At 42.2% G+C, this 27,129-nt stretch overlaps 1 protein-coding gene and 1 long non-coding RNA gene across 2 annotated transcripts; one reads left to right on the top strand and one right to left on the bottom strand.

The window, feature by feature from the left end:
* The first annotated feature begins 486 nt into the window (after positions 1–486).
* Positions 487–6,234, top strand: LOC147840783 (uncharacterized). The gene is made up of 5 exons (XR_015507191.1): positions 487–2,110; positions 2,478–2,775; positions 2,957–3,754; positions 3,906–4,940; positions 5,389–6,234. It is a non-coding gene; the product is annotated as an uncharacterized LOC147840783 (long non-coding RNA).
* A 3,575-nt stretch (positions 6,235–9,809) lies between these two features.
* Positions 9,810–27,072, bottom strand: gjb1b (gap junction protein beta 1b). The gene is made up of 2 exons (NM_001386510.1): positions 26,972–27,072; positions 9,810–10,900 (listed from the first exon to the last, which is right to left on the bottom strand). Exon 2 carries the CDS (start codon positions 10,884–10,886, stop codon positions 10,059–10,061), a length of 828 nt encoding a protein of 275 aa, NP_001373439.1. The 5' UTR covers positions 10,887–10,900; positions 26,972–27,072; the 3' UTR covers positions 9,810–10,058.
* Between the last annotated feature and the right edge of the window lie 57 nt (positions 27,073–27,129).

Raw genomic sequence — 27,129 nt, 5'->3', positions numbered from 1 at the left:
TCGAGTCTCCCCTCCGGAGTTTGGGTGCAGAGTGAAAGCAAATCTCTCGCCTCCAGCTCTTCCGCTGGACCCTCGCGCTTCCTAGATCAGCACACCCACTCCGCGCTGCCCCACCGCTGGTACGTCAGCGATTGTAGCGATGAGTCCATTAGCGAGAGCTCTGCCTGCCTGGTTAGCGCGGTCAGCTCTTCGCGGTGGCTCATATGCACAGTCAGACTCGGCTATGCAATTCAGTTCGCGAAATGGTCCCCCCAAGTTCACGGGTGTGTATTCACCAGGGTCAGCCCCCTGTCCGTCCCTGTCTTGCGAGAGGAGATTGCTGTCCTCCTGGCGAAGGATGCAATCAAGCCGGTCCCTCCAGCCGAGATGGAGAGCGGGTTTTACAGCCCGCACTTCCTCTTGCCCAAAAAGAGCGGTGAGTCATGGCCAATCCTAGATCTGCATGTTTTGAACCGCTGTCTGCACAAGCTGCCATTCAGAATGCCATTCAGAAAGCCAATTGTCTGAAAGAGTATACAATGGGCCAATGAAATGCCAATTAATTGGCAGCGTAAGCTTGCGCACGTGTGCCTTATTGCCAATTATCTCCGCTATAAGCACAGGTGGAGCAAGCACACGCTATCCTTTTCGCTTCAGAGACTTCACAGCCTTCTGATTGAGTCGATGAGGATTCCTCCTGCTTTCTACAGCAATTTGAGCGAACGAGAATTCTCCCGGTCTAGAGTGGGTACACGCAGCGGCAGACGTTTGAGCTGGGATTGTCCCTTGCCTGGCGTTCTTTGGGTCCGGTCCTCCAGAGCGGTGCGTATAAGTTGGTTATTTTCTAAAAGAGCAACACAGTCGTGCAGCGCGTCCTTTTCAGGATGGCGCTCCGACTGTGCGTTTCTGGATGCGGTGGGTTCCTGTCCCCGGATGATGGACACATCACTGCGTTGCATGTTTAGGGGTCCAACATGTTAATGCGGTGCTCGCGGGCAGTCCATGTCGTCATTGCGATGCCATGACTGTTGCGCAATTAAGATCGCGGCTAGCCCTTGCAAAGGGGCGAACCACCCCAGCTGTCCCCTGCTCTGCAGCGGCCACTCGAGCAGATCTGAGGGTTTCAGTGGGAGACAATCCGTCGCCCACGGGCTCGCGGACCTCCCGCTCCTCCAAGCGCTCCATCCAAGCTTCGTGCAGGGGAAGCGATCCGTCTAACCAGATGGTAGCCCTTACGCTCGATGACACCGGAGACCAGACGTCCACCGCTGCATCGGAGGGTAGGCTTTCATTGTCCGATGATGATCCGGACCCGCTCGCCCCCTTCGGGCAGGTGAGCACTGTCAAAACGGATCCTGAAACGGACATGTTGGCTGTGCTTTCCCGGGCTGCTTCGGCCGTGGGTTGGAGATGGTTTATCCCCCAACTCCGCGGCCGGACCAACTAGATGGGTGCTACATAGAGAACCAGAGGGCGAAGCCTTTGAAGCCTCTCGTCTCCTTCTTCCCGGAGGTGCACAGTAGGCTCACGCAGTCTTGGAGGGCACTTTTTTCTGCCCGTGCTGCGTGCCCCTCCATCCTCACCATTCTTGACGGTGGAGTGGCCAGGGGGTATGTAGTGATTCCTCAGGTTGAGCGCGCTATTGCGGTCAATCTTTGTCCACGTGGCACCTCTTCTTGGTGGGGTCCGCCTCGTCTCCCGTCCAAAGCCTGTAAGTTATCTGCCTCCCTCGGAGCTAGAGCTTACATGGCTGCGGGCCAGGCTGCTTCCACCTTGCACGCGATGGCCACCTACCAGCGCTACCAAGCGCAGGCGCTGGCCGAGCTGCGCAAGGGTGGGTCCAGGTTTGTAAGCTTCGCACCGCATCCGACTATGCTCTTCGGACCACTAAGTCCGCTGCGTGTGCGTTGGGGAGGACGATGTCCACATTAGTGGTCCAGGAGCGCCACCTTTGGCTAAACTTGGCTGATATGCGCAAAGTCGACAAAGTCCGCTTTGTTGACTCCCCCATATCCCAAGCTGGCCTGTTCGGTGACACCGTCTGTGAATTCACCCAGGAATTCAAGGCGGTGAGAGAGCAGTCTGGGGCGATGGGTAATGTCACCTAACGGCGGGACCGTAAGCCTGCTCCGCCCGCCGTACCATCCATATCTGCTGCTCCTTGCCGAATGCGCCCACCTACGAGAGCTGCACCACCCCCGCACACGCCTCTGGCGAAGAGAGCGCGTCAAGCACCTCGGAAGCAGGCAGCCCCCCACTGCCCAGAGCACCGCTAAGTCCGTTAACGGACCGCGAAGCGTCCCTGGGACAGGTCATCTGGAACAGAGGGAACTTGCTCTTTCCCCGCTGGAGGGCGGGGCCCCATTTCCAACAGCACTTTTTACTGCCATGAAAACATCAATGAAAGAGCACTTTCCCACTTTCCCGGATGTGACAGCCCGGAAACGGCCAGTCTGAGAAGCTATGCTTTATCTCGCAGGATTGATGCGTTTCGCCAGTGGCTCACGAGCACTGGGAGGATGGTCTCCTTTCTCCCATCCCTCGAGTCTCCCCTCCGGAGTTTGGGTGCAGAGTGAAAGCAAATCTCTCGCCTCCAGCTCTTCCGCGGGACCCTCGCGTTTCCTAGATCAGCACACCCACTCCGTGCTGCCCCACTGCTGGTACGTCAGCGATTGTAGCGATGAGTCCATTAGCGAGAGCTCTGCCTGCCTGGTTAGCGCGGTCAGCTCTTCGCGGTGGCTCATATGCACAGCCAGACTCGGCTATGCGATTCAGTTCGCGAAACGGCCCCCCCAAGTTCACGGGTGTGTATACACCAGGGTCAGCCCCCTGTCCGCCCTTGTCTTGCGAGAGGAGATTGCTGTCCTCCTGGCGAAGGATGCAATCAAGCCGGTCCCTCCAGCCGAGATGGAGAGCGGATTTTACAGCCTGCACTTCATCTTGCCCAAAAAGAGCGGTGAGTCATGGCCACTCCTAGATCTGCACGTTTTGAACCGCTGTCTGCACAAGCTGCCATTCAGAATGCTCACGCAGAAGCGCATCCTCCGGTGTGTTCGTCCTCGGGATTGGTTTGCAGCAATAGACCTGCAGGACGCATATTTCCATGTCTCCATTCTTCTCCGCCACCATCAGTTCTGCAGTTTGCGCTTGAAGGTCGAGCTTGGCAATACAAAGTCTTCCCCTTCGGGCTTTCTCTGTCTCCGCGGGTCCTCACCAAGCTCGCGGAGGGTGCATTAGCGCCCCTTCGGCTTGTGGGCATCCGCATACTCAATTTTTTCGACCACTGGCTTTCTCACTGGCACTCTCAGAGCAATTGATTATGCACAGAGACAAGGTGCTCCGGCACCTCCACCTGTTGGGGTTTCAGGTCAACCGAGAAAAGAGCAAACTCGCCCCCGTGCAGAGGATCTCTTTTCTTGGGCTGGAGCTGGTCACCATGGCAGCGCGCCTCTCCGGAGAGCCCGCGCAGCTGATGCTGAACTGTCTAAGAGAGCTTGACAGCAAAATAGTGGTCCCGCTGAATTATTTCAGAGGCTCCCTGGGCATATGACATCCGCAGCCGCTTCACTCCGCTTGGATTACTCCATATGAGACCACTCCAGCACTGGCTTTATGATTGAGTCCCCAGACGCGCATGGCACGCGCGCGCACACCGAGTCACTGCACTGTGCTGTGTCGCCGTGCCCTCAGCCCTTGGATCGACCCATCGTTCCTACTGGCCGAAGTGCCTCTAGGACAGGCGTCCAGTCATGTTGTTGTTCAACAGATGCTTCCAGCACGGGCTGGGGGGCTGTGCGTTGTGGGCTTGCAGCTGCGGGCCTTGGAAAGAAACCCAGTTGCATTGGCATATCGCATGGAGCTGTTGGCAGTGTTCCTCGCTCTCCACCATTTTTTCCGGTGCTGGAGCAGCAACACGTGGTGGTCAGGACGGACAGCACGGCGCGGTGGCGTATATCAACCGCATGGGGGGTATTCGCTCTCGCCGCATGTCTCAGCTTGCCCGCCGTCTGCTCCTCGTCTGCGCGCCATTTACATTTCAGGCAAGCTCAACCGTGCAGCCGATGCACTCTCACGGCAGCCTTTACGTCCTGGAGAATGAAGACTCCACCCCGAGTCTGTTTAGCTGATATGGGCGCGATTCTGGGATTCCTGTTTGCTTCCCCCGAGAACGCTCATTGCCAGTTGTTCTTTTCCCTGACCGAGGGCTCTCTCAGCACAGATGCACTGGCTCTCAGCTGGCTTCGGGGCATGCGCAATACGCGTTTCCCCCAGTGAGCCTGTTTACACTGTTACTGTGCAAGGTCAGGGAGGACGAGGAACAGGTTGCTGGTTGCGCCCCTCTGGCCCAACCGGACCTGGATGTCTGAGCTCTTCCTCCTCGCGACGGCCCTCCCCATGGCAGATCCCTTTGAGAGAGCACCCACTCTCTCAGGGACAGGCCAGGCACCATCTGGCACTCTCGCCCCAATCTTTGGAACCTCCAGGGTTGGTCCTTAGACTCGAGGAAGACTTAGGTAACCTACCAATTGCGGTGGTTGATACCATCACTCGGGCTAGAGCCCCCTCCTCAAGCGCGCCTATGCCCTTAAGTGGAGTCTATTCACTGAATGGTGCGTCTCTCGCTGAGAAGACCCCCAAAATTTGCCAGATCAGCGTTGTGCTTTCTTACGCCAAGAGAAGCTGGAGAGCAGGCTGTCGCCCTCCACACTCAAGGTTACGTGGCTGCCATCTCTGGTCTCATAACGCGGTGGCTGGCAGCACCGTGGGAACGCATAACCTCATCATTTGGTCCCTCAGAGGCGCTAGGCAAATTAATCCACCTGCCCCCCTCTCATGCCCTCTTAGGACCTCGTCCTCGTACTCACGAGCCTGCGTCAGATCCCTTCGATCCTTGACCTAGTATCTTTAAGATTTCTGTCCCTGAAGACAGCTCTGCTGGTCGCGTTGATATCGATTAGAGGGTCGGGGACCTGGAGGCATTTTCAGTGACTCGTGCCTGTAATTCGGGCTGGCTTACTCTCACGTTCCTGAGACCCCGCCCGGCCACTCTGTTTTAATACCAGGTAGTGAGCCTGCAAGAAAGACCCAGCCTTACTTGTCCAGTTCGTGCTTTGCGTATATATCTGGACCGCACTCAAAGCTTAGATCATCTGAGCAGCTCTTCGTCTGTTATGGCGGTCAGCAGCAGGGAAGTGCCTAATCGAAACAGAGTTGGCCCACTGGTTAGTGCATGCCATCTCTCTCGCTTATCAAAGCCAAGGCAAGCCGTGTCCCCCGAGAGTGCATGCGCACTCCACACAAAGCTTTGCATCCTCTTGGGCGCGTGCACGCGGCGCCTCTCTAACATCTGTAGAGCTGCAGGCTGGCCGACACCTAATACATTTGCAAGGTTATAATCTGCGAGTGGAGCCGGTTTCCTCAAGGGTATTAGGTAACCCTTGGTGATTGAGGAAACAACTCGGTGAAGGTGTTGAAACACGCTTGATGCGCCATTCTCCCTAACATGGAGATACGTGCGCCTTTTTATCTGTCAGTAAAGTTCCCTGTCAGGTGAGCCCTGCAGATTCCTCCGAGGCCCCCAGCACTGACTCAGCGGAGGAGTCACTTGCTGGCCCACTACGTTGTAGGTCTGCCCACTGGTCAGCCCGCATTTTGGGTATAGGTGCCCGCTATGCGTGATCCCCACTAGGCGATCCCATATGCTTACTCAGCCACGGTTCAGTCCCCCTTCACGGGTGGACCCGTGTCTTCACTCTCCGCTAACCATCTTGTATTATGCGTACTCCCCCTTCTCAGGGCTAGTCCATATGTATTTTTGTCATCTTATCTCCCTATTGGGTAGCAGATGGCCTCCGCAGCGTCCTCCCTATCGGGACTGCATGCTTTCCCAACGTACTGTCGTACTTCCCTAGAATTATCTAGACACTTGCGACTTCCCAAAAAATATATCTAAATCCGTAAAACTTCTGTTTAAGTGGGATAAGTAAGGGCCAGGGACCACGTTGGAGGACCGCGCTTCTCTTTGATGCAGGAGCCCTCACGCTTGCTTGGCTATCCTCTCATTGGAGGCGTAGGTAAGGTGCAGTCATTATGGCGTTTTCTATACTTTCTTCCATTCGTGGATTATAATTAAAATCCACTAATAGCATTAGAGTTCCCCATCCGAAGGGGAACGCTCTGGTTACTAAAGTAACCCAAACGGAAATGCTATTTAGCATCGCCATAAAGACTGTTCCTTAGATGTTAGTTCAGTCTCTTAAGCTTAAAAGGATAGCGTGTGCTTGCTCCACCTGTGCTTTAATGCGGAGATAATTGGCAATAAGAGACACATGCGCAAGCTTACGCTGCCAATTCATTGGCATTTCATTGGCCCGTTGTATGCTCTTTCAGACAATTGGCTTTCTGAAACGAAATCTCCCATTCGTGGATTATAATTAAAATCCACTAATTGCATTTCCGTTCCCCTCCTCGGGGAACGAGGGTTATTTTAGTAACCAGAGCGTTTCTGCTTACGTTAAAATAAAAAAAAAATTGTGGTGTGTGAAACCTTCTGTATGTGTGGTCATCAGACTTCTTCTCCACAAACAAAGAGAGGGAGAAAATCACAAGAGATTGTCTCAGAAAAATAATTCCAGAAATTTAATTTTGCATAATATTGATTTCAAATTCAAGACATATACTCAGGAGATGTGGCTATTGACCTGTTACCTTTTCTGTGTTGCTCCAGAACAAATTTGACATATTTGTTTATGAAATAATAAAATGTTTAGTGCGGTGCAATTTTTTTTACATTACTTAAGCATCTATAACTTTTTTCATTTTGAGCATTATAAAATCTAGATGATGGGTAACAAAGCCAAGAGAGTTTTCTTTCTAAAAAAAATACATAAACTTTAAATGTAGACCAAATCATTCAGCAACAGTAAATGTTTAGCTTGGGAAGATAATTTTTGAGAAAATGCCTCTGACAGTGAGAGAGAGAAGGACACCGACAAAGTCTCTGAAAACTTTTTACCGTTATCTCATTTTGCATGCTATCTTAATCAAATTTAAATATAATATCATGAAATACTTGGCTTTTAAATCATATTTTCTCTAGGACATTACATTAATGTTTTCCTGTGTTTCTATATGGAAAACAAATATTGAACAAAATACAATCATCATATGTCCAACTCAAAAAAGGCAATGTTCTGACAATTGGCATGGCTCTGCTATATATTGAGAGATACTTTCTCCTTTAGTTGGATTACGCTTATGGAATCCAAATCTTTATGCAATTAGTAAAGGCCAGTATAACTCCAGTCTTTTTAAATAAGTTCCCCAATCCTTAGTATTATTATCAAACATGCCGATCACTCCAATCATTGACATTTCTGCTCTTTTGCAGCTTAGCCCTGTATTTTCTACCCTTTTAATGTCGAATTTGATCTTTCTGTTGAATTGTTGCTCTATATCTCATCGCCAATTTTTTGGCGTATGTTGACAGATAAATAATGACATGTCACAATCGTCTGCTGTGCAACTCATGCTGACTACGTTTACATGAACATCAGAAATCAAATTATTTGCTTTAATCTTATTAAGACAATAATAAGACTAAGGTGTTTACATGAGTTGCATATTGAGTGTTACTTTAATGATCCTGTTTTACATATTATAGCACATAATTCGAGTAAAGTCATCACATCACCGCGCTGTCCGCATTTCCTCCGAAGGTTTTATGTAATTTCGGGTGTTATATTTTTAATTTGTAGACTTTAAATGCAGTTTGGCACTTTCACTTCCATTCACAAACATTTCCTGCGTGCCAAGATTTTGGATGCAACAATAAACTGCTGGAACTGTTGTTTTAATGGAAGTTCATACACTGCAAAAAATGCTTTTCTTACTTAGATTTTTTGTCTTGTTTCTAGTCCAAATATCTAAAAATTCTTAATTCGATAATAATTTTATAGACAAGCAAAACATGTAGTCTTGTTTTAGGAAATGATATGCTAATATTAAGTGATTTTTACCTTAAAAAAAGCAAAATAATCTGCCTATGGGGTAAGCAAAATAATCTTATATCAAAAGGAAAAACAAGATTATTTTGCTTACCCCATTGGCAGATTATTTTGCTTGTTTTAGGGTAAAAATCACTTAATATTAGCAGATTATTTCTTAAAACAAGACAACATGTTTTGCTTGTCTAGAAGATTATTCTCGAATTAAGAATTTTTAAATATTTGGACCAGAAACAAGACAAAAAAATCTAAGTAAGAAAAGCATTTTTGCAGTGTATCGCATGCTGAATGGAAGAAAAAAACCTCTCCGCATTTCTCAATGCAGGTGTCTGTGGTCTGCACTGACTGGGTAGGTGCAAAGAGTGTCAAACAGCCGCATGTGTGTGTGTGTGTGTGTATGTTGAAAAATGCGGTAAAAGGCCCACATGAAGGTAATAGTTTAATTAAGGTCTTTACATTACTGTACTGCACTTCAATAATGCGACTAAAATCGGCATACTCCACACGTCTTAATTGGATTTCTCTTTAGTTCTTTAGTTTAGTTCTTTAGTTTAGTTATATAACCTTAATCTGATTAAAATAATAAAAAATCGCTGTTTACATGGTTAACTCTTAATCAGAGTATTGTTTTATTAAAATCAAATTATTGGTGTCCATGTAAACGTTGTTGTTGTTTACTGAACTGTTAATCCCAATGATTTCTCTATATACATACATGTTTGTGTGTGTGTGTTTCACCTCTAGAGGGCGGCTTAAAATTGTGATACCCAATAGTACATACATTATTACACCCCAGGCCCCTACACCTACCAATCCAGCAGGAGTCCCAGAACCCCCTTATATGCTTATTGACCAGGCTGGAGCCCTGAGCTCAAGCTCAGGGTTCTCTTCTGGGAAAGAATGCCAAACTTGCTAATAGCATCAAGCAATAACTAGGAGTGAAAACTTGGAAGTGAAGTTTTACAAACTAATTTCGAGAAATGCACATGATATGATTGATCGTGGCTAGTCTTTCATCTGTAGTCAGCAATAATCCAATCAGATTGATTCAAGCCTACAGTAAATGGACAGATTTCACCCTGCTGCCTTATATTAGTTTTGGCAGAATCCCCCTTCCACCTTATCTCCTGGTTTCCTCTACGCAAACCTCTTAGTAGCATCAAGCAATATCTAAGAGCTTTTGAAGTCAAGAAGTCAAGAGTTCTGACAATTTTTGCCAAAATCTGTGATTCTTAACAGTGCGTTTTGTATACTTTAGCCAGTCTTAACTGGATTTTTCACAGCTGACCAGGTAGATGAATTAAAACATCCCCCCCAAAAGAGAAATGTTTTCCCTAAATGTGTACCCTTGCACACTAAAACTTTTGTAAAAAATTTTTTTAAATTATTTTATGTGGTATTTACATACATTATTCAACTTTTTTAATCTTGTATATGCACTTTAAGGAAGAAACACTTTCCACTTGGGACATTTTAAACATATGCTACACAAAACCAATACAGAGAAGGTGAACCAAGCAAATCTCTTTCTCTCTTGTATTATCTATTATACTATTTTCTAGCATTTGCCTTGCTTTGCAATTTATGGTGTTAATGTTTGGCAATGAAGTTATGTGGCAGAAAAATGCAGGCAGAATTCTGTGGACGGATGTTTATTCAGCTTTTTTAATTTACATAATAATGCCATAAAACTATTGTGTAAATATAGTATCATACTTGTAGTGCTGCAATATACAGCCATATATCCTTATTGACAGACAGACAGACAGATAGATAGATAGATAGATAGATAGATAGATAGATAGATAGATAGATAGATAGATAGATAGATAGATAGATAGATAGATAGATAGATAGATGGATTTTACTTTTAGTTTTGTGTAATTATGTTGGTGAAAGTAGCACAAAAGTAATACAGAATCATGCAACGCATTCTGAGACAGTAACATTGTAAGGTAAGGGATTATTTTTAAACAACATTTACGAATAATGTGTAATGTATTACAATTTGGAAGTTACTTACACAACACTTATTATTGATAGTTGTTTGGTACCTCTGAGGTTTACAACAGTCTAGAAAGCTGAGCAGCGCTCATTTTTCAGCACTGGAGGTTTCCGCCCAACATTAAATCTAGGTTTAAATGAATGCTCTGATATCAAATTATTTATTTCATTCTGCTTATAGGTTCCCAGTTTATGAGTGAGCCAAGGTCCTTTAGTTTGATGTACTGCTCCTTGAAAATATTTGATACATGCCCGAGTTATTAAATACATAACCTCTGTGATATTTAGCAAGACACAAAGTCCAGACACCACCAGCATAAAGACAGTAAAAATGGTCTTCTCTGTAGGACGAGACACAAAACAGTCTACTGTATTTGGACATGGATATGAGTCACATTTCACAAGACGAACCATAGTGATATCTGGATAGATTAAGTAGAAAATGTACAAGAAAACCACTTCAAAAATTATGCGAAATATGATACTTATCATGTAAGTCCACCATAGTGCACCAACAATTTTGAACTTTCGGGTTTTAATGCTCTCGAAGTCCTTTTCAGTTCCCTGACCAGATATCTTGAGGATCTTTTTCTCAACGTGTCGCCGATGTGCAACATGCATAGTGACCAGTAGGGCTGGTGTGGACACCAGAATGAGCTGCAAAATCCAAAGGCGGATGTGTGAGATTGGAAAGAACTGGTCATAACACACGCTGTTGCAGCCGGGTTGCTGAGTATTGCAGGTAAAGCCTGACTTTTCATCTCCCCACACGCTCTCGGCTGCCACTACTAGCACCAAGATACGGAAGATGAAGATGACTGACAGCCAGATGCGTCCAATGCCTGTTGAATGCCTGTTCACACCACTGATCACAGCATAAAAGGATGCCCAATTCATCGTTGATTCAAGGGCTAAAGAAAAGAGAATGTGAAGCATAATGACTTTGGTCTTTTCATCAAGTTTCTCATCAAGTCACAAACTCTGCACTACGTATTAATATACAATATATATTTACAATACATACATGTTAACATATGTCTTTTTTCCTGCACAATCCTGCAAATCTTCCCGTGGGATCCTGTTGATACCCATTGTTTTTTAATCCTGAATTTTAAATGCATCTGTTGTGCCTCCCATAATATCCACCCAGTGGTGCATGGGACAACATACTGTATCAAGAGGCCAGACCAAATTGCTCCTAAACATTTCAATGTATTACATTACATTTAAAAATATATACTGTTTTATACCTGTTTTATTTCATAATATTCTACACAAATATTTGATAGCCTATAGTATTACGCTTATGCACAACTACAGTCATTAACAAATAAAAAGTGTAAAGGTAAATGTGCTTTATGTTGGCCGTAATTAAATGAAAATAATAATTATAAATTAAATAGCTTAAAATTATTACAAAATGTTAAGTAAGCAAATCAAATCTGTCTGTAGATGTGGATGACTTCTTGCAATACTTCTTACATATTTATTTTTTAGTATATATGCTGCAGATCATTCTTTAATTTTAATTTTGCTGTGAGAAAACAACTTATGCTTAATCTGACAGCATTTTTAAAAAAAAACTTTTTACCAGTATTTAAAGCATGATAAAAAAAGATTTAAATAGCAATGGCTATACAATTGATGAATACAATGAGAGAATTGTTGAGAGAGCATCAAGTTGGAGAAAAACATTTAATTACTTTGTTTAAAGTAAAAGCATTAGTATTTGTTATTTTCGTTTTATTTACATCAGTGGACGATAAACATAGCATATATAACATTTTTAAATTAAAGAAAAATTAATATCTTATAGCTGGCTATATGTTTACACTACACATCTGCTGACTCGTCACATATTGATGCTCAGTCAGGACTTTTCAATACTTTGTGATGCTCTGGGTTCATCAACTGTTAATGTAACAATATGATCTCTTTCACAATTGTCAAACATAGCTTTCTTATCATCAGTAGCATGCTCGATGTTTCACATACATTTTCCTCAAGAGTGACTGAGCAGAATTATTGGACCGTTGAAACTTATGGCCTCATTCAAAGAAACAAACATTGCAGGATAATGTTAATAGCCTTTAGGATATTTCTATATACTGTAAGTCTTAAAATAAAAGTTAAATACAATAGCCGCGTTTCCACTATCGTGCCTAAAGTGAGCAAGCCAGGGCGAGCTAAGGCCAATCGCATTTCCACTGTCACTTCTGGGGGCTAATTGGGCCAAAGCGGGGCTTTCTCTGGGCCAGTGGCCGGCCATTTTTAGCCTGCCGAATACCTTGGGCCAAAGAGGACCAACTGAGGCTTCGGGGCAGAGTGAAAGGAGAGGCGGGCACAGTTTTCTGATCGCACACGTACACGCGCCGGCCAAACAAATAAGACCCCAAATAAGGGAAAGAAAACATCTAGCCTTATAGGCTGGGATCTTTTGCTTATGATCGCCCTTATGTTTCTCCTATAATTAGGCTGTTGCATAAAATAATAAAGTTTTAATTTTTAAGTGACATTCTTTGCTGCGTCCTCCTTGTGTTACAATCCTATGTTTGTCTTGTCTCATCTGTTTTTTTTTTCTTGTTCCTGTTTTGCTTAGAACACATCCAATTGGCCACTTCCAGCTTGCTTGATCCTGATTGGCCTACAGTGTTTTAAAAAGCCATGACACCACTTCCTTGGCAGCCATCTTGTTTTTGGTCACTTACTTGTGTTTGTTGAAATGTTTGATTGTGGTATAGTGCAGAGTTTTTGGATGTGTTAGGACTGAAAATATTGAGATTTGTGAGTACTGTTTGCTTTGTTTGACTTCTGAGAGAATATTGAGATTTTTGAGTACTGTTTGTTTTGTTTAACTTCTGAGATTATATTGAGAATTGTGAGTACTGTTTGTTTTAGTGTTTGCTTTGTTTATGATACTTTGTTCCACCGGCTTGTTTGACCTTTGTTGCCTGCTGACATTGATTTTGGATTGTCCTTCAAATATGGTTGCCTGTTTTTGTAAATAGATTGTAAATAGTGTATATATTGGGATAGTAAGGAGTTTGACGCCATTTTCTTTGTAAAACCTTTTTGCCTCTGTTTTTGTGTTAGGTAGTTAGGGAAGTGAATTGTACTTTCTTTTCTTTTATTTGTGATCAGGTAAGTTAGAGATTTAATATAAAGGAATTTTTGTTTGTTATTTTGGCCTTGTCAGCTCCCGAAATCAGACCCCAATAAATCTTTGAATTCATTTTTGTTGTCTTGTCTTTCATGTTGTGCACCATCCCTAGACGGTGCGTAACATGAAATTGGGGGCTCGTCTATTGATTATATGCTCTATTAGCTGAATTTACTTGGCTCATTTGTTTTTTGCATTTGTTTGCCTGGGGTTTTTCTTTTGATAAGGGAGGAAATATAGTGATTGGCACAACTACTTTGATTGGCATGGCATCAAAATTTGAACTTGATAAATTTACAATTGCACCAACAGAGGAGCAATTAGATAAGTGTCGCAAAGACGATTTGTTTTTCATTGCAGATTTTTTTGATATAGTCGTACCTCGAAATGCACTGAAAAAGGAGATCAGAGAGGCATTGTACATGGAGCTTGTTAAACAAAAGATCTTACCTGATGCGAATGTGCAGGGTTTGGGTGTTGCAAATACAGCATTATCTGAAGAGTTGGAAGCTGCTGAGGCAGAGTTCAAACCTACGGATGTTGCGAGCATGGATCCCATTAATCCGCCTTCGTTAACAGATCCACAGCTGGCAATATGGTTGAAAGAACTGGAGGTGGAGTTAAGCCGACAGCAGTATCAGAGCCAGCTTTTACATGTTCGAGCAGTTGAGCTTGAGACAAAACGAGACATCCGGCTGAAAGAGCTGGAACTTGAATTAAAGACTGGACAAAATCCATGTCCACCTTCTTCCCTGACAAAGGGAAGCACTCCTGTGCAGTAAATGCCTCCTCTCCTCTTCCTGCAGTGCCATCTGTGACACCGGTAAGTCCTAACACTGATTTTGATATTAGCAGACAAATTTCATTGGTTCCTATATTTAGAGAGAGTGAAGTTGAAAAATATTTCACTGTTTTTGAGCGTATTGCAGCCACGTTAAAGTGGCCAAGAAATATTTGGCCTTTATTGTTACAGTGCAAACTGGTAGGCAAAGCACAAGAAGTATGTTCTGCACTGACACTTGAGCAAAGTTTGGAGTATGATTCGGTTAAGGCTGCCGTTTTAAGAGCTTACGAACTCGTTCCAGAAGCCTATCGACAAAAGTTTAGGAAGCATGTCAAAAACCCCAGTCAAACATTTGTTGAGTTTGCACATGAAAAAACCACACTGTTTGAAAAGTGGTGTGCTGCTAGCAAAATTACCACATTTGAGCAGCTGAAAGAACTCATTTTAGGGGAAGAGTTTAAGAATTGCATTTTAGAAAAGATTGTAGTTTATTTGAAAGGACAAAAAGTTTCATCACTATCTGAGGCTGCGATTTTTGCTGATGAGTTTGTGCTCACACACAAGGTTGCATTCACGTCCCCACGTTCATCTCGTGCTGTTATAGATCGCAGGGGTAGCTCTAGAACAGCAGTAGCTGTGCCAAAAGATGATCACATTGCTGAATCTTCAACAGGGTCCCGAGAGTGTTATTACTGCCATGAAAAGGGGCATTTAATTGCTGGTTGTCCTGTGTTACTGCGCAAAAATCAGAGAAAAGCTCAGGATGCATCTAAAACTGTGGCCTTTGCGAGTACTCACACTTCTAAATTAGTACACTCTATTGATCCCTCTTTTTATCCATTTGTGTTTGAAGGTGTAGTGTCATTTTCTGAATTAGATCAGGAGCAAAAACTAGTTCACATCCTTCGGGATACAGGTGCTGCTCAGTCTTTTATTCTGGCAGATGTGCTTCCATTCTCTTCACAGTCCAGCTGTAATTCAGATGTTTTAGTTCAGGGAATTGAACTTGGTGTGGTTAGGGTTCCTTTGCACACTGTTTATTTACACTCTGACATTGTGACTGGCTTAGTTAAAGTGGCTGAACGTACTCCGTTACCACTGAAGGGAATTTCCCTTATCCTTGGGAATGATTAAGCAGGGAACAAAGTTTCTTGTCTTCTTGAGGTTACTGAGGTACCTTGTGTGCCAGAAGAGGATGTGTTGACTGGAGAGTTTCCCAGTGTATTTCGTTCTTGTGTTGTGACTCGTGCACAAGCTCGTAAACTTGATAATGATATTGATCTTTCTAATTCCTTCATGAATTCAGATTTACCAGATGTTGGGAACAATACTGTAGATGCTTGTTTACAGAATCTGAGTCTAGAATCTAAATTTGACTTTCCTTTTGAAAAACAGCGCTTAATAGATGCACAACGTGCAGATGATACGTTGAAGTCATGTTTTGCTGCTGTGATTGAGATATCTGACTTACCCAAACATCCAGCTGCTTATTTTTTAGATGGCGGGGTACTTATGCGTAAATGGAGTCCAGAAAACATGAAGGGTGACTGGAGCTCTGTATTTCAAGTAGTCATTCCAAAAGATTACAGAGAGTATGTGCTAAGTGTGGCTCATGACCATGAATTGTTTGGTCATTTAGGTATTAGGAAGACCTATAACAATCTTTTGAAACATTTCTTTTGGCCTGGAATGAAGTCTACGGTGTCTCACTATTGTCGATCTTGTCACGCTTGTCAGGTTGCTGGCAAACCAAATCAGGTTATTTCCCCAGCTCCCTTAAAGCCAATTTCAGTAATGACTGAGCCATTTGAGAAACTTGTAGTTGATTGTGTTGGACCTTTACCAAGGACTAAATCTGGTCACTCCTACTTGTTAACTTTGATGTGTTCTGCTACTAGGTTTCCTGAAGCCATCCCACTGCGTTCCTTAAAGGCTCCAACCATTGTGAAGGTAATTGTGAAGTTCTGTACCACATTTGGCCTGCCAAAGTTTATTCAGTCGGACCAAGGGTCAAATTTCATGTCAAGAATCTTCCGTAAGGTCATGAAAGAGCTAAACATTCAACATTGTGTCTCTAGTGCGTACCATCCACAGTCGCAGGGTGTTCTTGAAAGGTTTCATCAGACCCTCAAAACCCTTATCAGAACCTACTGTGTCCAACGTGAGAAAGATTGGGATGAAGATGTCCCACTTATATTGTTTGCTATTCGCAATACAGTACAGGAAACACTTGGATTCAGCCCAGCTGAATTAGTATTTGGACATACTCTTCGCGGACCACTGAAACTGTTACATAAACAGTTACTTTCTACAAGTCAGTCAGTCACTCCTCCTAAGAATGTATTGGATCATGTGAGTTCATTTCGTGAACGTTTACATTTAGTGTGGAAACTAGCACAACAGTCGTTAGCAACCTCTCAGTCCAGAATGAAAAGCAGATATGATAAGAAGTCTGTCCAACGCTCATTTAAGGTTGATGATCAAGTTCTGGTATTGCAGCCTTTACCCGGCTCTGCTCTACAAGCAAAATTCACAGGCCCTTATGTGATTGAGGAAAAATTAAGTGAAACTGATTATGTCGTACAAACTCCTGAAAGAAGAAGAAAGACTTGGATATGCCACATCAATATGCTTAAATTGTATGTCTCTCGCCCTGATTGTAAAGACTCTGTCAGTTCTCCGGTGGTAACTCCTGCTGTTGTAACATCCATAGATGTGGTTTCTCCAGAGTATTCTCCTTGCCTAGATGATCTTCATTTAGAAAGTGCTTATCTTTCTGGTGCTAAATTGCAAAATTCTGAAACTTTAGAATCTCTTGCCTCAAAACTTTCCCATTTGCCAAGTTCATCTCAAAGTGAGCTTGTACACTTAATTGACAAGTATTCTAGTATTTTCTCAGATGTCCCAACTGTGACTAGTGTGTTGATGCATGACATTGATGTTGGTGACCATTGTCCAGTAAAGCAGAATGCTTACCGTGTGAATCCAGTCAAGCGTGAAATAATGAAAAAAGAAACCCAGTATCTAGTTGAGAATGGTTTGGCAGAGCCAAGCTGTAGTCCCTGGTGTTCTCCATGTTTGTTGGTTCCAAAAGCTGATGGAACTTCCCGCTTTTGCAGATTACCGAAAGGTGAATCAATTAACCAAATCCAATTCCTACCCTCTTCCCAGAATGGAGGATTGCATTGATCGCATTGGAAGTGCTAAATTTGTGACTAAGTTAGACTTGCTTAAAGGATACTGGCAGGTGCCGCTCACGGAGCGTGCTTCTGAAATCTCAGCCTTTGCCACACCAGACTCCTTTTTACAATACAAAGTTCTAGCTTTTGGCCTTAAAAATGCTCCAGCTACTTTTCAACGCTTGATGAATCAAGTATTGGCTAATGTAAGAAATTGTGAAGCATATCTAGATGATGTGGTATGCTACTCAGATACATGGGGTAGTCACCTACAAACACTGGAGGAAGTGTTTTCAAGACTTCAAGCAGCTAATCTTACTCTTAATTTAGCTAAATGTGAGTTCTGTCATGCCATTGTAACATACTTGGGAAAAAAGTTGGTCATGGTACTGTTCGCCCTCTAGGGGCTAAAGTTCAGGCAATTGTTGAGTTTCCTGTGCCCAAAACTAAAAGAGACCTCAGGCAGTTCCTTGGAATGGCTGGTTATTACAGAAATTTCTGTAAAAACTTTTCTGATGTTGTAAAACCTCTAACTGATAACCTTCGCAAAGATGTACCCTTCAGCTGGAACTCTAAGTGTGAATTTGCCTTTGAATGTCTTAAAAATTTGTTGTGTAATGCTCCTGTTTTAGTTGCCCCAGACTTCACCCGACCTTTTAAACTTGAAGTGGATGCCAGTGGTACGGGGGCCGGTGCTGTCCTGCTACAAGAAGATGAACAAGAAATCAACCATCCTGTGTGTTTCTATTCTAAAAAATTCTATCGTCATCAGGTTAATTACAGTACCATTGAAAAAGAAGCACTAGCTCTTTTGTTAGCATTGCAACATTTTGAAGTATATGTCGGATCTAGTCCAAAACCCATTGAAGTATTTACTGACCACAACCCACTTGTGTTTCTTCAGCAAATGTGTAACAAAAATCAGAGATGATGCAGTGGGCTCTCATTTGTCAAAGTTTTAATTTACAAATTAAGTACAAGAAAGGTACTGACAATATAATTGCAGATTCATTGTCTAGATCACATTTGTAAACTTGTAACCATGTTTACACTTATGTGTCGGAGTGTTACAATCCTATGTTTGTCTTGTCTCATCTGTTTTTTTTTTCTTGTTCCTGTTTTGCTTAGAACACATCCAATTGGCCACTTCCAGCTTGCTTTATCCTGATTGGCCTACAGTGTTTTAAAAAGCCATGACACCACTTCCTTGGCAGCCATCTTGTTTTTGGTCACTTGCTTGTGTTTGTTGAAATGTTTGATTGTGGTATAGTTTTTGGATGTGTTAGGACTGAGAATATTGAGATTTGTGAGTACTGTTTGCTTTGTTTGACTTCTGAGAGAATATTGAGATTTGTGAGTACTGTTTGTTTTGTTTGACTTCTGAGATTATATTGAGAATTGTGAGTGTTTGTTTTAGTGTTTGCTTTGTTTATGATACTTTGTTCCACCGGCTTGTTTGACCTTTGTTGCCTGCTGACATTGATTTTGGATTGTCCTTTAAATATGGTTGCCTGTTTTTGTAAATAGATTGTAAATAGTGTATATATTGGGATAGTAAGGAGTTTGACGCCATTTTCTTTGTAAAACCTTTTTGCCTCTGTTTTTGTGTTAGGTAGTTAGGGAAGTGAATTGTACTTTCTTTTCTTTTATTTGTGATCAGGTAAGTTAGAGATTTAATATAAAGGAATTTTTGTTTGTTATTTTGGCCTTGTCAGCTCCCGAATTCAGACCCCAATAAATCTTTGAATTCATTTTTGTTGTCTTGTCTTTCATGTTGTGCACCATCCCTAGACGGTGCGTAACACTTGATGTTTCAGTAACGCATAATAATCTTTACACCATATTAAACACACAGGATACAGTAAAGTTTTTCAAGAGATTTTGTCAAGTTTAAAATGTGTGTTTGTGCGAATTTTCCCTGTATGTGAATGAGAGACCGAGAAAAGAGTGATCCCTTCAGCTCTGTTCCCTTTGGCTTTTTTCTTTTTTAAATTATTTTGAGATAATACACAATATGAATCCAACAGAATGACATTACACTTTACAAATTACGTGTCCACTTTTGCAGGCTCAAAACAGTGTCATATCTTTATAAAATAGCCAAGGCTATATTGAAATCATTTAAATAATTAAAAATATTGGATATAATAAAATCACATAAAAAAACAATATATACAAACAAAAGCTAGCTATAACAATGTAGGCTTATACAATACATAGACTGTTTTTAAGCCATATTAAACTTTTATTTTACAAAGGCCTATCTGAAAAAAAAGATTTTAAATCTTTTCTAAAAACAATAAACATCGGAGAAGGTTTAACTATAGGCGACCTTTTTTCTGTCATCCAATCCTGCGCACGCAGCGCCTCTTTAGAAACGCATCGGGGAAAGCTGCAAATACAAAATGTGTTCTGTGTCCTCAAACAAGTGTTTATGTTTTTATATGACGTGGTCAAATTTAAAAATGAAATTTTAAATACATGTAGGCCTAGAGCTTTAATAGTGAAAAGTTGCTGAGCGCAACGAAATACAGACTATTTTCACAGATCACAGAATATGCAACAATATGCAACAGCATTAAATAAAGGGGAATCACCTAATATTTAGTGTCATATAGCCTAGGGAAAAATATGCTTCAGGTCTCTCCGGAGCATTTGAGCTGAATGTTTGACAGCGTCTATCTAAACGAGGATGTTATGAAATACATTTTCTTATTATTAAAGGAGAATTTCTGTAGTGTTATATTTTGAATGGTGCGCTCACTGTGCTGGATCCCTCTGTGGCGTTCGATCCACAATGCCAACAGTCGGTCGGTGAGTATGAGAACACACAGGCCTGTGCGTGTAGACATATAATGTAATGCTGTACAGTAACGTGTCGTCTGTTTCGGTTGTCTTCATTTTAATGGTTTGGTGATTATTCGATGTGCTCTATCTGCCTGATTCCTGCTGAAGTGGGCGGGTTGTGTGACGTTTGATTTGAGGGGTTGTTCTGGGGGTGGGGTTTGCGTGACGCTCTGCGAGCTACTAGCCCGACTGTGGAAACGCGACATGATTTCGGGCTCACTGCTCAACCTCCCAGGCGATTGGCCCGGCCCGATGAAACCCCTGGCTCGCACTGCCCCGACAGTGGAAATGCGGATAATCATAATCATAAAATGTGGTCAATACAACTTAAAAATGGGAAGTGTATTTACTTTGATCGTTGTGAAAGAAAAATTGTATAATAATATTATGATTGGGGGTTTCACTGTCAGTCTTAAAATATGCGATGTAGTAATAATGTGCAATACAACATAAAACATTTATAAATTATTAATGAGCAATAAAGAATTGAATCATTCAAAAGTGCAGTGAAATTAAATCTAAACAAACTTTGGGTCCGTGGTAAGAACCTGGTTGCATTGACGATTTAACCGGTGCTAGAGGGGAAACATGTGCTGGTCAGGGCGGACAGCATGGTGACATTGGTGTATATAAACTGCACGGGAGGTATCTGCTTTCGCCGCATGTTTCAGTTCGCTGTCTGCTCCCCCGGAATCATACACTGCGGAATCGCTGCATCTCATTTTTCCCTGCCGAAGTCAATCATGCAGCCGATTCGCTTTTACGGGAGTTTCGCCTGGAAAAATGGAGACACCACCCCCAACTGTCCAGCTGTTATGGGCTGTGCCTTTCTATCTAACACAGAGATACGTGTCCTTACTCACTTTGTCAGTTAAGTTCCCCACTTGTCGCACACTGCAGAGCTTCACTGGCTATACAGCTGGCCCAGGGACGAGCGTAATATACATTTTTATAGTAAGCCTACTCGCACAGATACCGCGTAAAGTCAGGGAGGCCAAGAAACAGGTCTGTTTATTGCCCCTCTCTGGCTCAATTGGACCTGTATTTCAACTCTTCTCATGATGGCTCCTCCCTACCACATCCCCTGGAGGAATATTCTTCTCCGGGACAGGCACCGTTTGGCACCCACGCCCAGATCTATGATATGGTTCATAGATGGAGCGCAGAGGACTTAGGTGACCACGGTTAGGAGGTTAACGCCACCATTCAGGCTAGAGCACCCTCTGCGAGGCATGCCAGCGCCCTGAAGTGGAGTCTATTCGCTGTGTGGTATAATTTTTCCCAGAAAAGGACCCCAAATGGAAGTTGGAACAAACCAGCAAATCAGTGGGTGCTATCTCCCTCGCTTATCAGAGCCAGGGCGAGCCGTGTCCCCTAGAAGTGAGAGAGCAGTGTTAGCATGCGGCGCCTCTTTAACAAACATTGTAGAGGTGCGGGCTAGGTGAGACCTAATACATTGCAAGATATTTTAATCTTTGAGGGAAGCCGATTTCCTCACGTGTGCTGGGAAACCCTTGTGAATGAGGAAATTCGGTTAGGTGTTGTAAAATGCTTGCTGCACCTTTCTCTCTAACACAGAGATACGTGCGCTTTCTCACTTTGCTAGTTAAGTTCCCCACTTGGCGAACCCTGCAGAGTTCCTGCAGAGAAGGAGGAGTCTGGTGTTGGCCCATAACGTTGTTGGCATGCCCGCTGGTCAGCCCGAGTTCTGGGTATAGGTGCGTAGAACTATAGATCCCCACTGGCGATCCCATATGCTTACTCAACCACGATGTAGCCCCCCTCTTAGGCGGGCTCGTTTCTTTCCTTCCCGCTAACCATCTCTTTTTCATATAAAGTACTCCCCCTTCTAAGGGCTAGTCCATATGTCTTTTTGCCACCAGGTCTCTCCACTTGGGCAGGGGGTGGGCTCCGCTGCATCCTCCCTATGGGGACTGCACGCTTTCCCAACGTACTGTTGTATATTATATTCCTAGAATTATCTAGGTGTATTTTACGACTCCTGAAAAATATATCCATATCTGTAAAACTTCTTTAAAAGTAATATAAGTGAGGACCAGGAAACACGTTGGAAGACTGCGTCTTTGGTGATGCATGTGCGCTCACGCTCTTGGCTTGGCATAACCTTTCATCAGGGGTAAGGTAAGGTTCAATCAACGTGGCGTTTTCCATAGATTTCCCATTGTGGAAGTTTACACATAGCATTGAAGTTTCCCTCCTGAAGGGGAACGCTCCGGTTACTAAGGCAACCCTCGTTCCTCGAGGGGGGGAACGGAAATGCTAATTTCCTTCGCCACAATGATTGCCCCTTAGCTGTTGGGCATAAGAAAAGGATGCCTCAGCTTGGCACGCGTTGCGCTTATATTCTAAATTGATTGTAAGTAGTGCTAGCTGTCCATGCTGATCCTGCCAACACATTGGCATTTCATTGGCCCGTTTATATACTCTTTCAGATGATTGTATTCTGACAAAATCCCCCATAGTTTCCACTTAGCATTTCCGTTCCCCCCCCCCCCTTGAGGAATGAGGTTTACCTTAGTAACCAGAGCGTTAAGTGCAGCAGATTTTTTAAGTGTGTGTACCAAATTACACACACCAAATTATACAGCATTAGACCGTTCCCACCAAGAACCAACAGAAAGCAACAAGTATGGTGTAAAAGCAATAAATGATTTAATTGCGGTTTGCAAACAGCAAAATGTACCTCTCAGAGGTCATACAGATGAACACAGCAATTCCCATGCCTTTCTTAACCTCCGTGCAGATGGTGATGTAACTTTAAAAAAGTATTTGCAGCTTGCACCTTCAAATGCAAATTACTGTGGACATCAAATACAAAACGAAAATATTGAGTTGTGTGAGTAACACAATAATTAAGAAATGCAAACAGGCCCAGTGGTTCTCTCTGCTGTTGGATGAAATAGCTGACATTAGCAATCCAGAACAAAGTTTGTTACTAGTCCGCTATGTGGATTGGGACTCTGGTAACTTTTCCGTTTGAGAGGACTTTTTGTGCTTCGTTTCCATTGTTGATACTACCGGTGAGATGCTAAAAAAATTTACTGTTGGAGAAGCTACAAGAAATAAAATTACAACCTTGCAATTCGGTGGGACAGGGGTATGATTAGGCTGGGAACGTAAGTGGCAAGGTGTTTAAGCCTGCATTAAACAGATGTATCTGGCTGCCACTAATGTGCATTGCAGAAACCATGTACTTAATTTGGCAACAGTGCACTCAACACACATTCCTTTGGTTAGAAATACATTGAATGCTGTACAGGACATCTTTCATAACAGCTTCACCAAAACAGCTGCAAACCTTTTTAGGTGAAATCAGCACAAAACAGCGTTTAAAAAAAGTTTTCAGACATGCGCTGGTCTCAGCACAATGTGTGCATTAGCACTGTCATTCAAAACTACCAGCACATCTATGTGACAATGGATCAACTGAAGACTGAGGGCGACCCCAGGACCTGCAAAACAGCGATGTCTCTAGGCAAAACAATGGAGTTATTAGATTTCATTATCAGCATTATTGTGATTCAGGGATTACTACAATATCTGACGCCTTATAGCAACAGTTTGCTAAACCCAACTTGTGGTCTTCTGAGTGCTGCGAGTAATGCCAGTGCATTAGTGACGCAGCTTCAAAATAAAAGGGAAGATGCAACATTCTGAAAAAAAGGGATAAAAAAAGGGATCAAAATTGTGAGCTGACTGCCAATCCTCACATCAATCCAGTCCCTTGCATAGTAACAATTGAGACAATTTGGTCAAACACACCAGCAGCATCACCAGGGGCCTCATGTATCAACGCTGCGTACGCACAAAAACTTTGCGTACGCCAGGTTTCACGCTCAGAATCGTTCACGTTTGGATTTACTAACAATGAACTGAACGTGGGAATGTGCGCAGCTTCACGGCAGCTTTCTGGCTGGCGTATGCACATTTTTTGTGCGTGTCTGTTTTATTTCCATTGGCGACTCCTTGAGGCAGTTGTGTTAAATTCCTCTCTACAAAGTGTCTGAGCCTTGCAATGGCAGCTGTATGAGACGGGTTCATCTAGCAGGTATATAAGGTTTCCATACCATACAGTTGACCAGCTAAACATTAAAGTACAATTTGCAGCAGTCGCCTGTTTTCCCAATGTAATCTGAGCGATCTACCGCACGCACATTGCTATAAAGACACTATCTGAAGATAAATTTGCATGCGTGAATCAGAAACATTTCCATTCAATAAATGTGCAAATAAAATATGATGCACAAACTTATTAATGATTCCTACTTGTCTTTCTCGTGATAAATAGTAGGCAAAATCTGATATGTAGCGGGGGAAAAAAGAAGAAAGAGTTCATCAGCTAAACTCTCCCACTCAATTTTTTTCTGTTGTTGTTAATTCCGGAGAACAAACTTGCAAATAACACCGCTTTTCTCCGGTCTACCTCCAAAAGGAGCACCTCCAGTTCACATTCTGTTCAAAGTTTCTTTTTGTTTGCTTTTGTCATTGCTTTTTTGTTGGGTTTTGCCAAAGTAAAGTCATTTGCATATTCATACGGGGGAGGAGGCAGGGAGGGGCTTTCTGCACGTGCATGTTGCGCTCAGTTTCACGCTCATTCGGATGTACAAAAGAATATGCATGAGATTCGACGTACGCAGTGTTTCATACATCTGAATTTTTTTCTGCGTACGCTCATTTACAGCTTTGTGCGTACGCAATGTTTTAGTAAGATGTCCACGCAAGTCTTCGTACATGAGGCCCCAGATGATTACTGGGGACGCAATCTATTTCTTCCCTTCATAGATCACCTCGCATCTGAAGTGAAAGACAGAGTTTGCCTGAATTATCTGAAACATTGTGGCACGAGATCAAAAATGAGTACGGAACACTGATGCCCAATCTAGATAGCGCTGATGTTGAACTGGAGCTGTGGTGGCAATTTAATGATACAACATGGAGCAGCAGTGACATTTGTAAGGTTTTAAAGAACACGGCAAAATTTTTCCCAAATTTGAATTGTATACTAAAAATAATCCTAACTATGCCAGTGTCTACTGCCTCTGCAGAGCGCCTTTGAGAGCACTGAGGCACCTAAAGACTTTTTTAAGCAACACGATGACAGACCAAAGGCTCACTGGACTTGCCCTTATGAACATTCATCCTGAAATTAAAATCAACACTGAAGAAGTGCTTAAACAGTTCGATGTGACTGAGTGGAGGAGGTTAAACTTCAAATAGGTAAGAAAGGTTTTGTCATATTTTAATTAACTGCTCGTGAGTATTTTTGTCACACAATACAAATTTTATTTTAATTTATTATTTATTTTATTTTATTATTTTTATTATTCTTAGTTTGTAAGTGCTGTTTTTTTTTTGTTGGTGTGTGTGTATGTTTGGGGTAGGGGGGTGCTAGATCTGTGCATACTTTGGAATAAAATGCTCTTTATCTGATAGCCGAATAGCAAATGAATTGTTCTAATATCATTTAAAGTCTTCTTTATTAACCGACTGAAAGTTTAGAAAATCTAACTGGTTGTTTTCAAAAGGGTTGAATTTCTAGTAAACACTAATACACAAATTACTTAGAGTTACATACCTTTTAACTTGCTTGGCACTCCCTCTAAATTATATCCCAAAAAATATCCAGAGTTATCCACTTACTTTAAAAAATCATCAATTCGAGTCAGGAATCGGTTGCACTGCTTTATATATTTTGGAGCGATCTGAGAGCCGATAAGCATACTGCGCAATCATGACTTAATTTTGGTTTTGTATGTAATGCATAATATATAACAGACGGTTATTTATTTAACAAAAACAAGTTATTTCGAATCTTTTAGCTCAAGTTCAAGTCTCAAGTCATGACAGTCAAGTCCAAGTCAAGTCGAGTCTTTTTTGGATAACTGTCAAGCAAGTCTCAAGTCCTACATTTTGCGACTCAAGCCTGACTCTAGTCAAGTCATGTGACTCAAATCCCCCATCTCTGACATGTATACATACAGTTGAAGTCAGATTTATCAACCCCACGAATTATTAGCCCCCCTGTTTATTTTTTCCCCAATTTCTGTTCAACGGAGTGAAGATTTTTTTAACACATTTCTAATAGTTTTAACATAATAGTTTTAATAAGTCATTTCTAATAACTGATTTATTTTATCTTTGCCATGATGACAGTAAAGAATATTTTACTAGCTATTTTTCAAGATACTTCTATATAGCTTAAAGTGACATTTAATGGAGTTTACTAGGTTAATTAGGTTAACTAAACAGGTTAGGGTAATTAGGCAAGTTATTGTTAGGTAAGATATTGTATAATGTTGGTTTGTTCTGTAGACTATCAAAAACTATAGCTTAAAGGGGCTAATAATATTGACCTTAAAAAATTAAAAACTGTTTATTCTAGCCGAAATAAAACAAATAAGACTTTCTCCAGAAGAAAAAAAAAATAATGTAAACCTAACAAGCAAAACAATATAATGCTATCTTAGAATTCCTTTCTGACCCAAAATACTTAAATTGTTTTTTTCTAGGTTCAAACTTTTTTGTCTTTTTTTTTTTTTTGTGAAATTATTTTTGTCTTTCCAAGTTGAGTTATGACGAACAACCATTTGTATCCTTTGGAAATGATAGATGACTACAACAAAATTTCATTCTAGTTTTCCATCTCTTTTAAAATGGTTAAGAACTTGGGTGAGGGTTTAGCACTGTTAGCATTACACTGTCAGACAACACTGTAATCTTCACATTTACCCCAATGCAGGATATTTGCTGTGGACTGTATTCAAAACAAAATCTCGTCAGTAACTGTTTAAACTCCACAAGGAATATAAACTCTCACATGTATAAAATAATTAAATTTTAGTGTGTGCTCTAACCACATGTTAATTATAATGTGCACATGAATTATAATATTATTATAATTATATATGCATTCAATAAACCTGAATAGGCAGTCAGATTAACATTTTTATATTGGATTAAAATATATGAAATGGTTTAGATAGTGGTTTACCTTCAGTTGTGATGATGAAGAAACATTTTCTGGAAACAGCTAACGGATTCACTAATAATGACTCTACCCTTTTGAAGATTCGATGTATTTATCCCCTGCTAGCCACAACCCTGCCTCATGGTTGGCATATGTACTTATATAACTTATTTATACACAAT

The sequence above is a fragment of the Danio rerio genome, chromosome 14, assembly GCF_052040795.2.
Source record: "Danio rerio strain M-AB ecotype USA chromosome 14, GRCz13ab, whole genome shotgun sequence".
Classification (NCBI taxonomy): Eukaryota; Metazoa; Chordata; class Actinopteri; order Cypriniformes; family Danionidae; genus Danio; species Danio rerio.
Note: the sequence above shows the minus strand (reverse complement) of the source record. Positions and strands in the feature narration are given on the sequence as shown.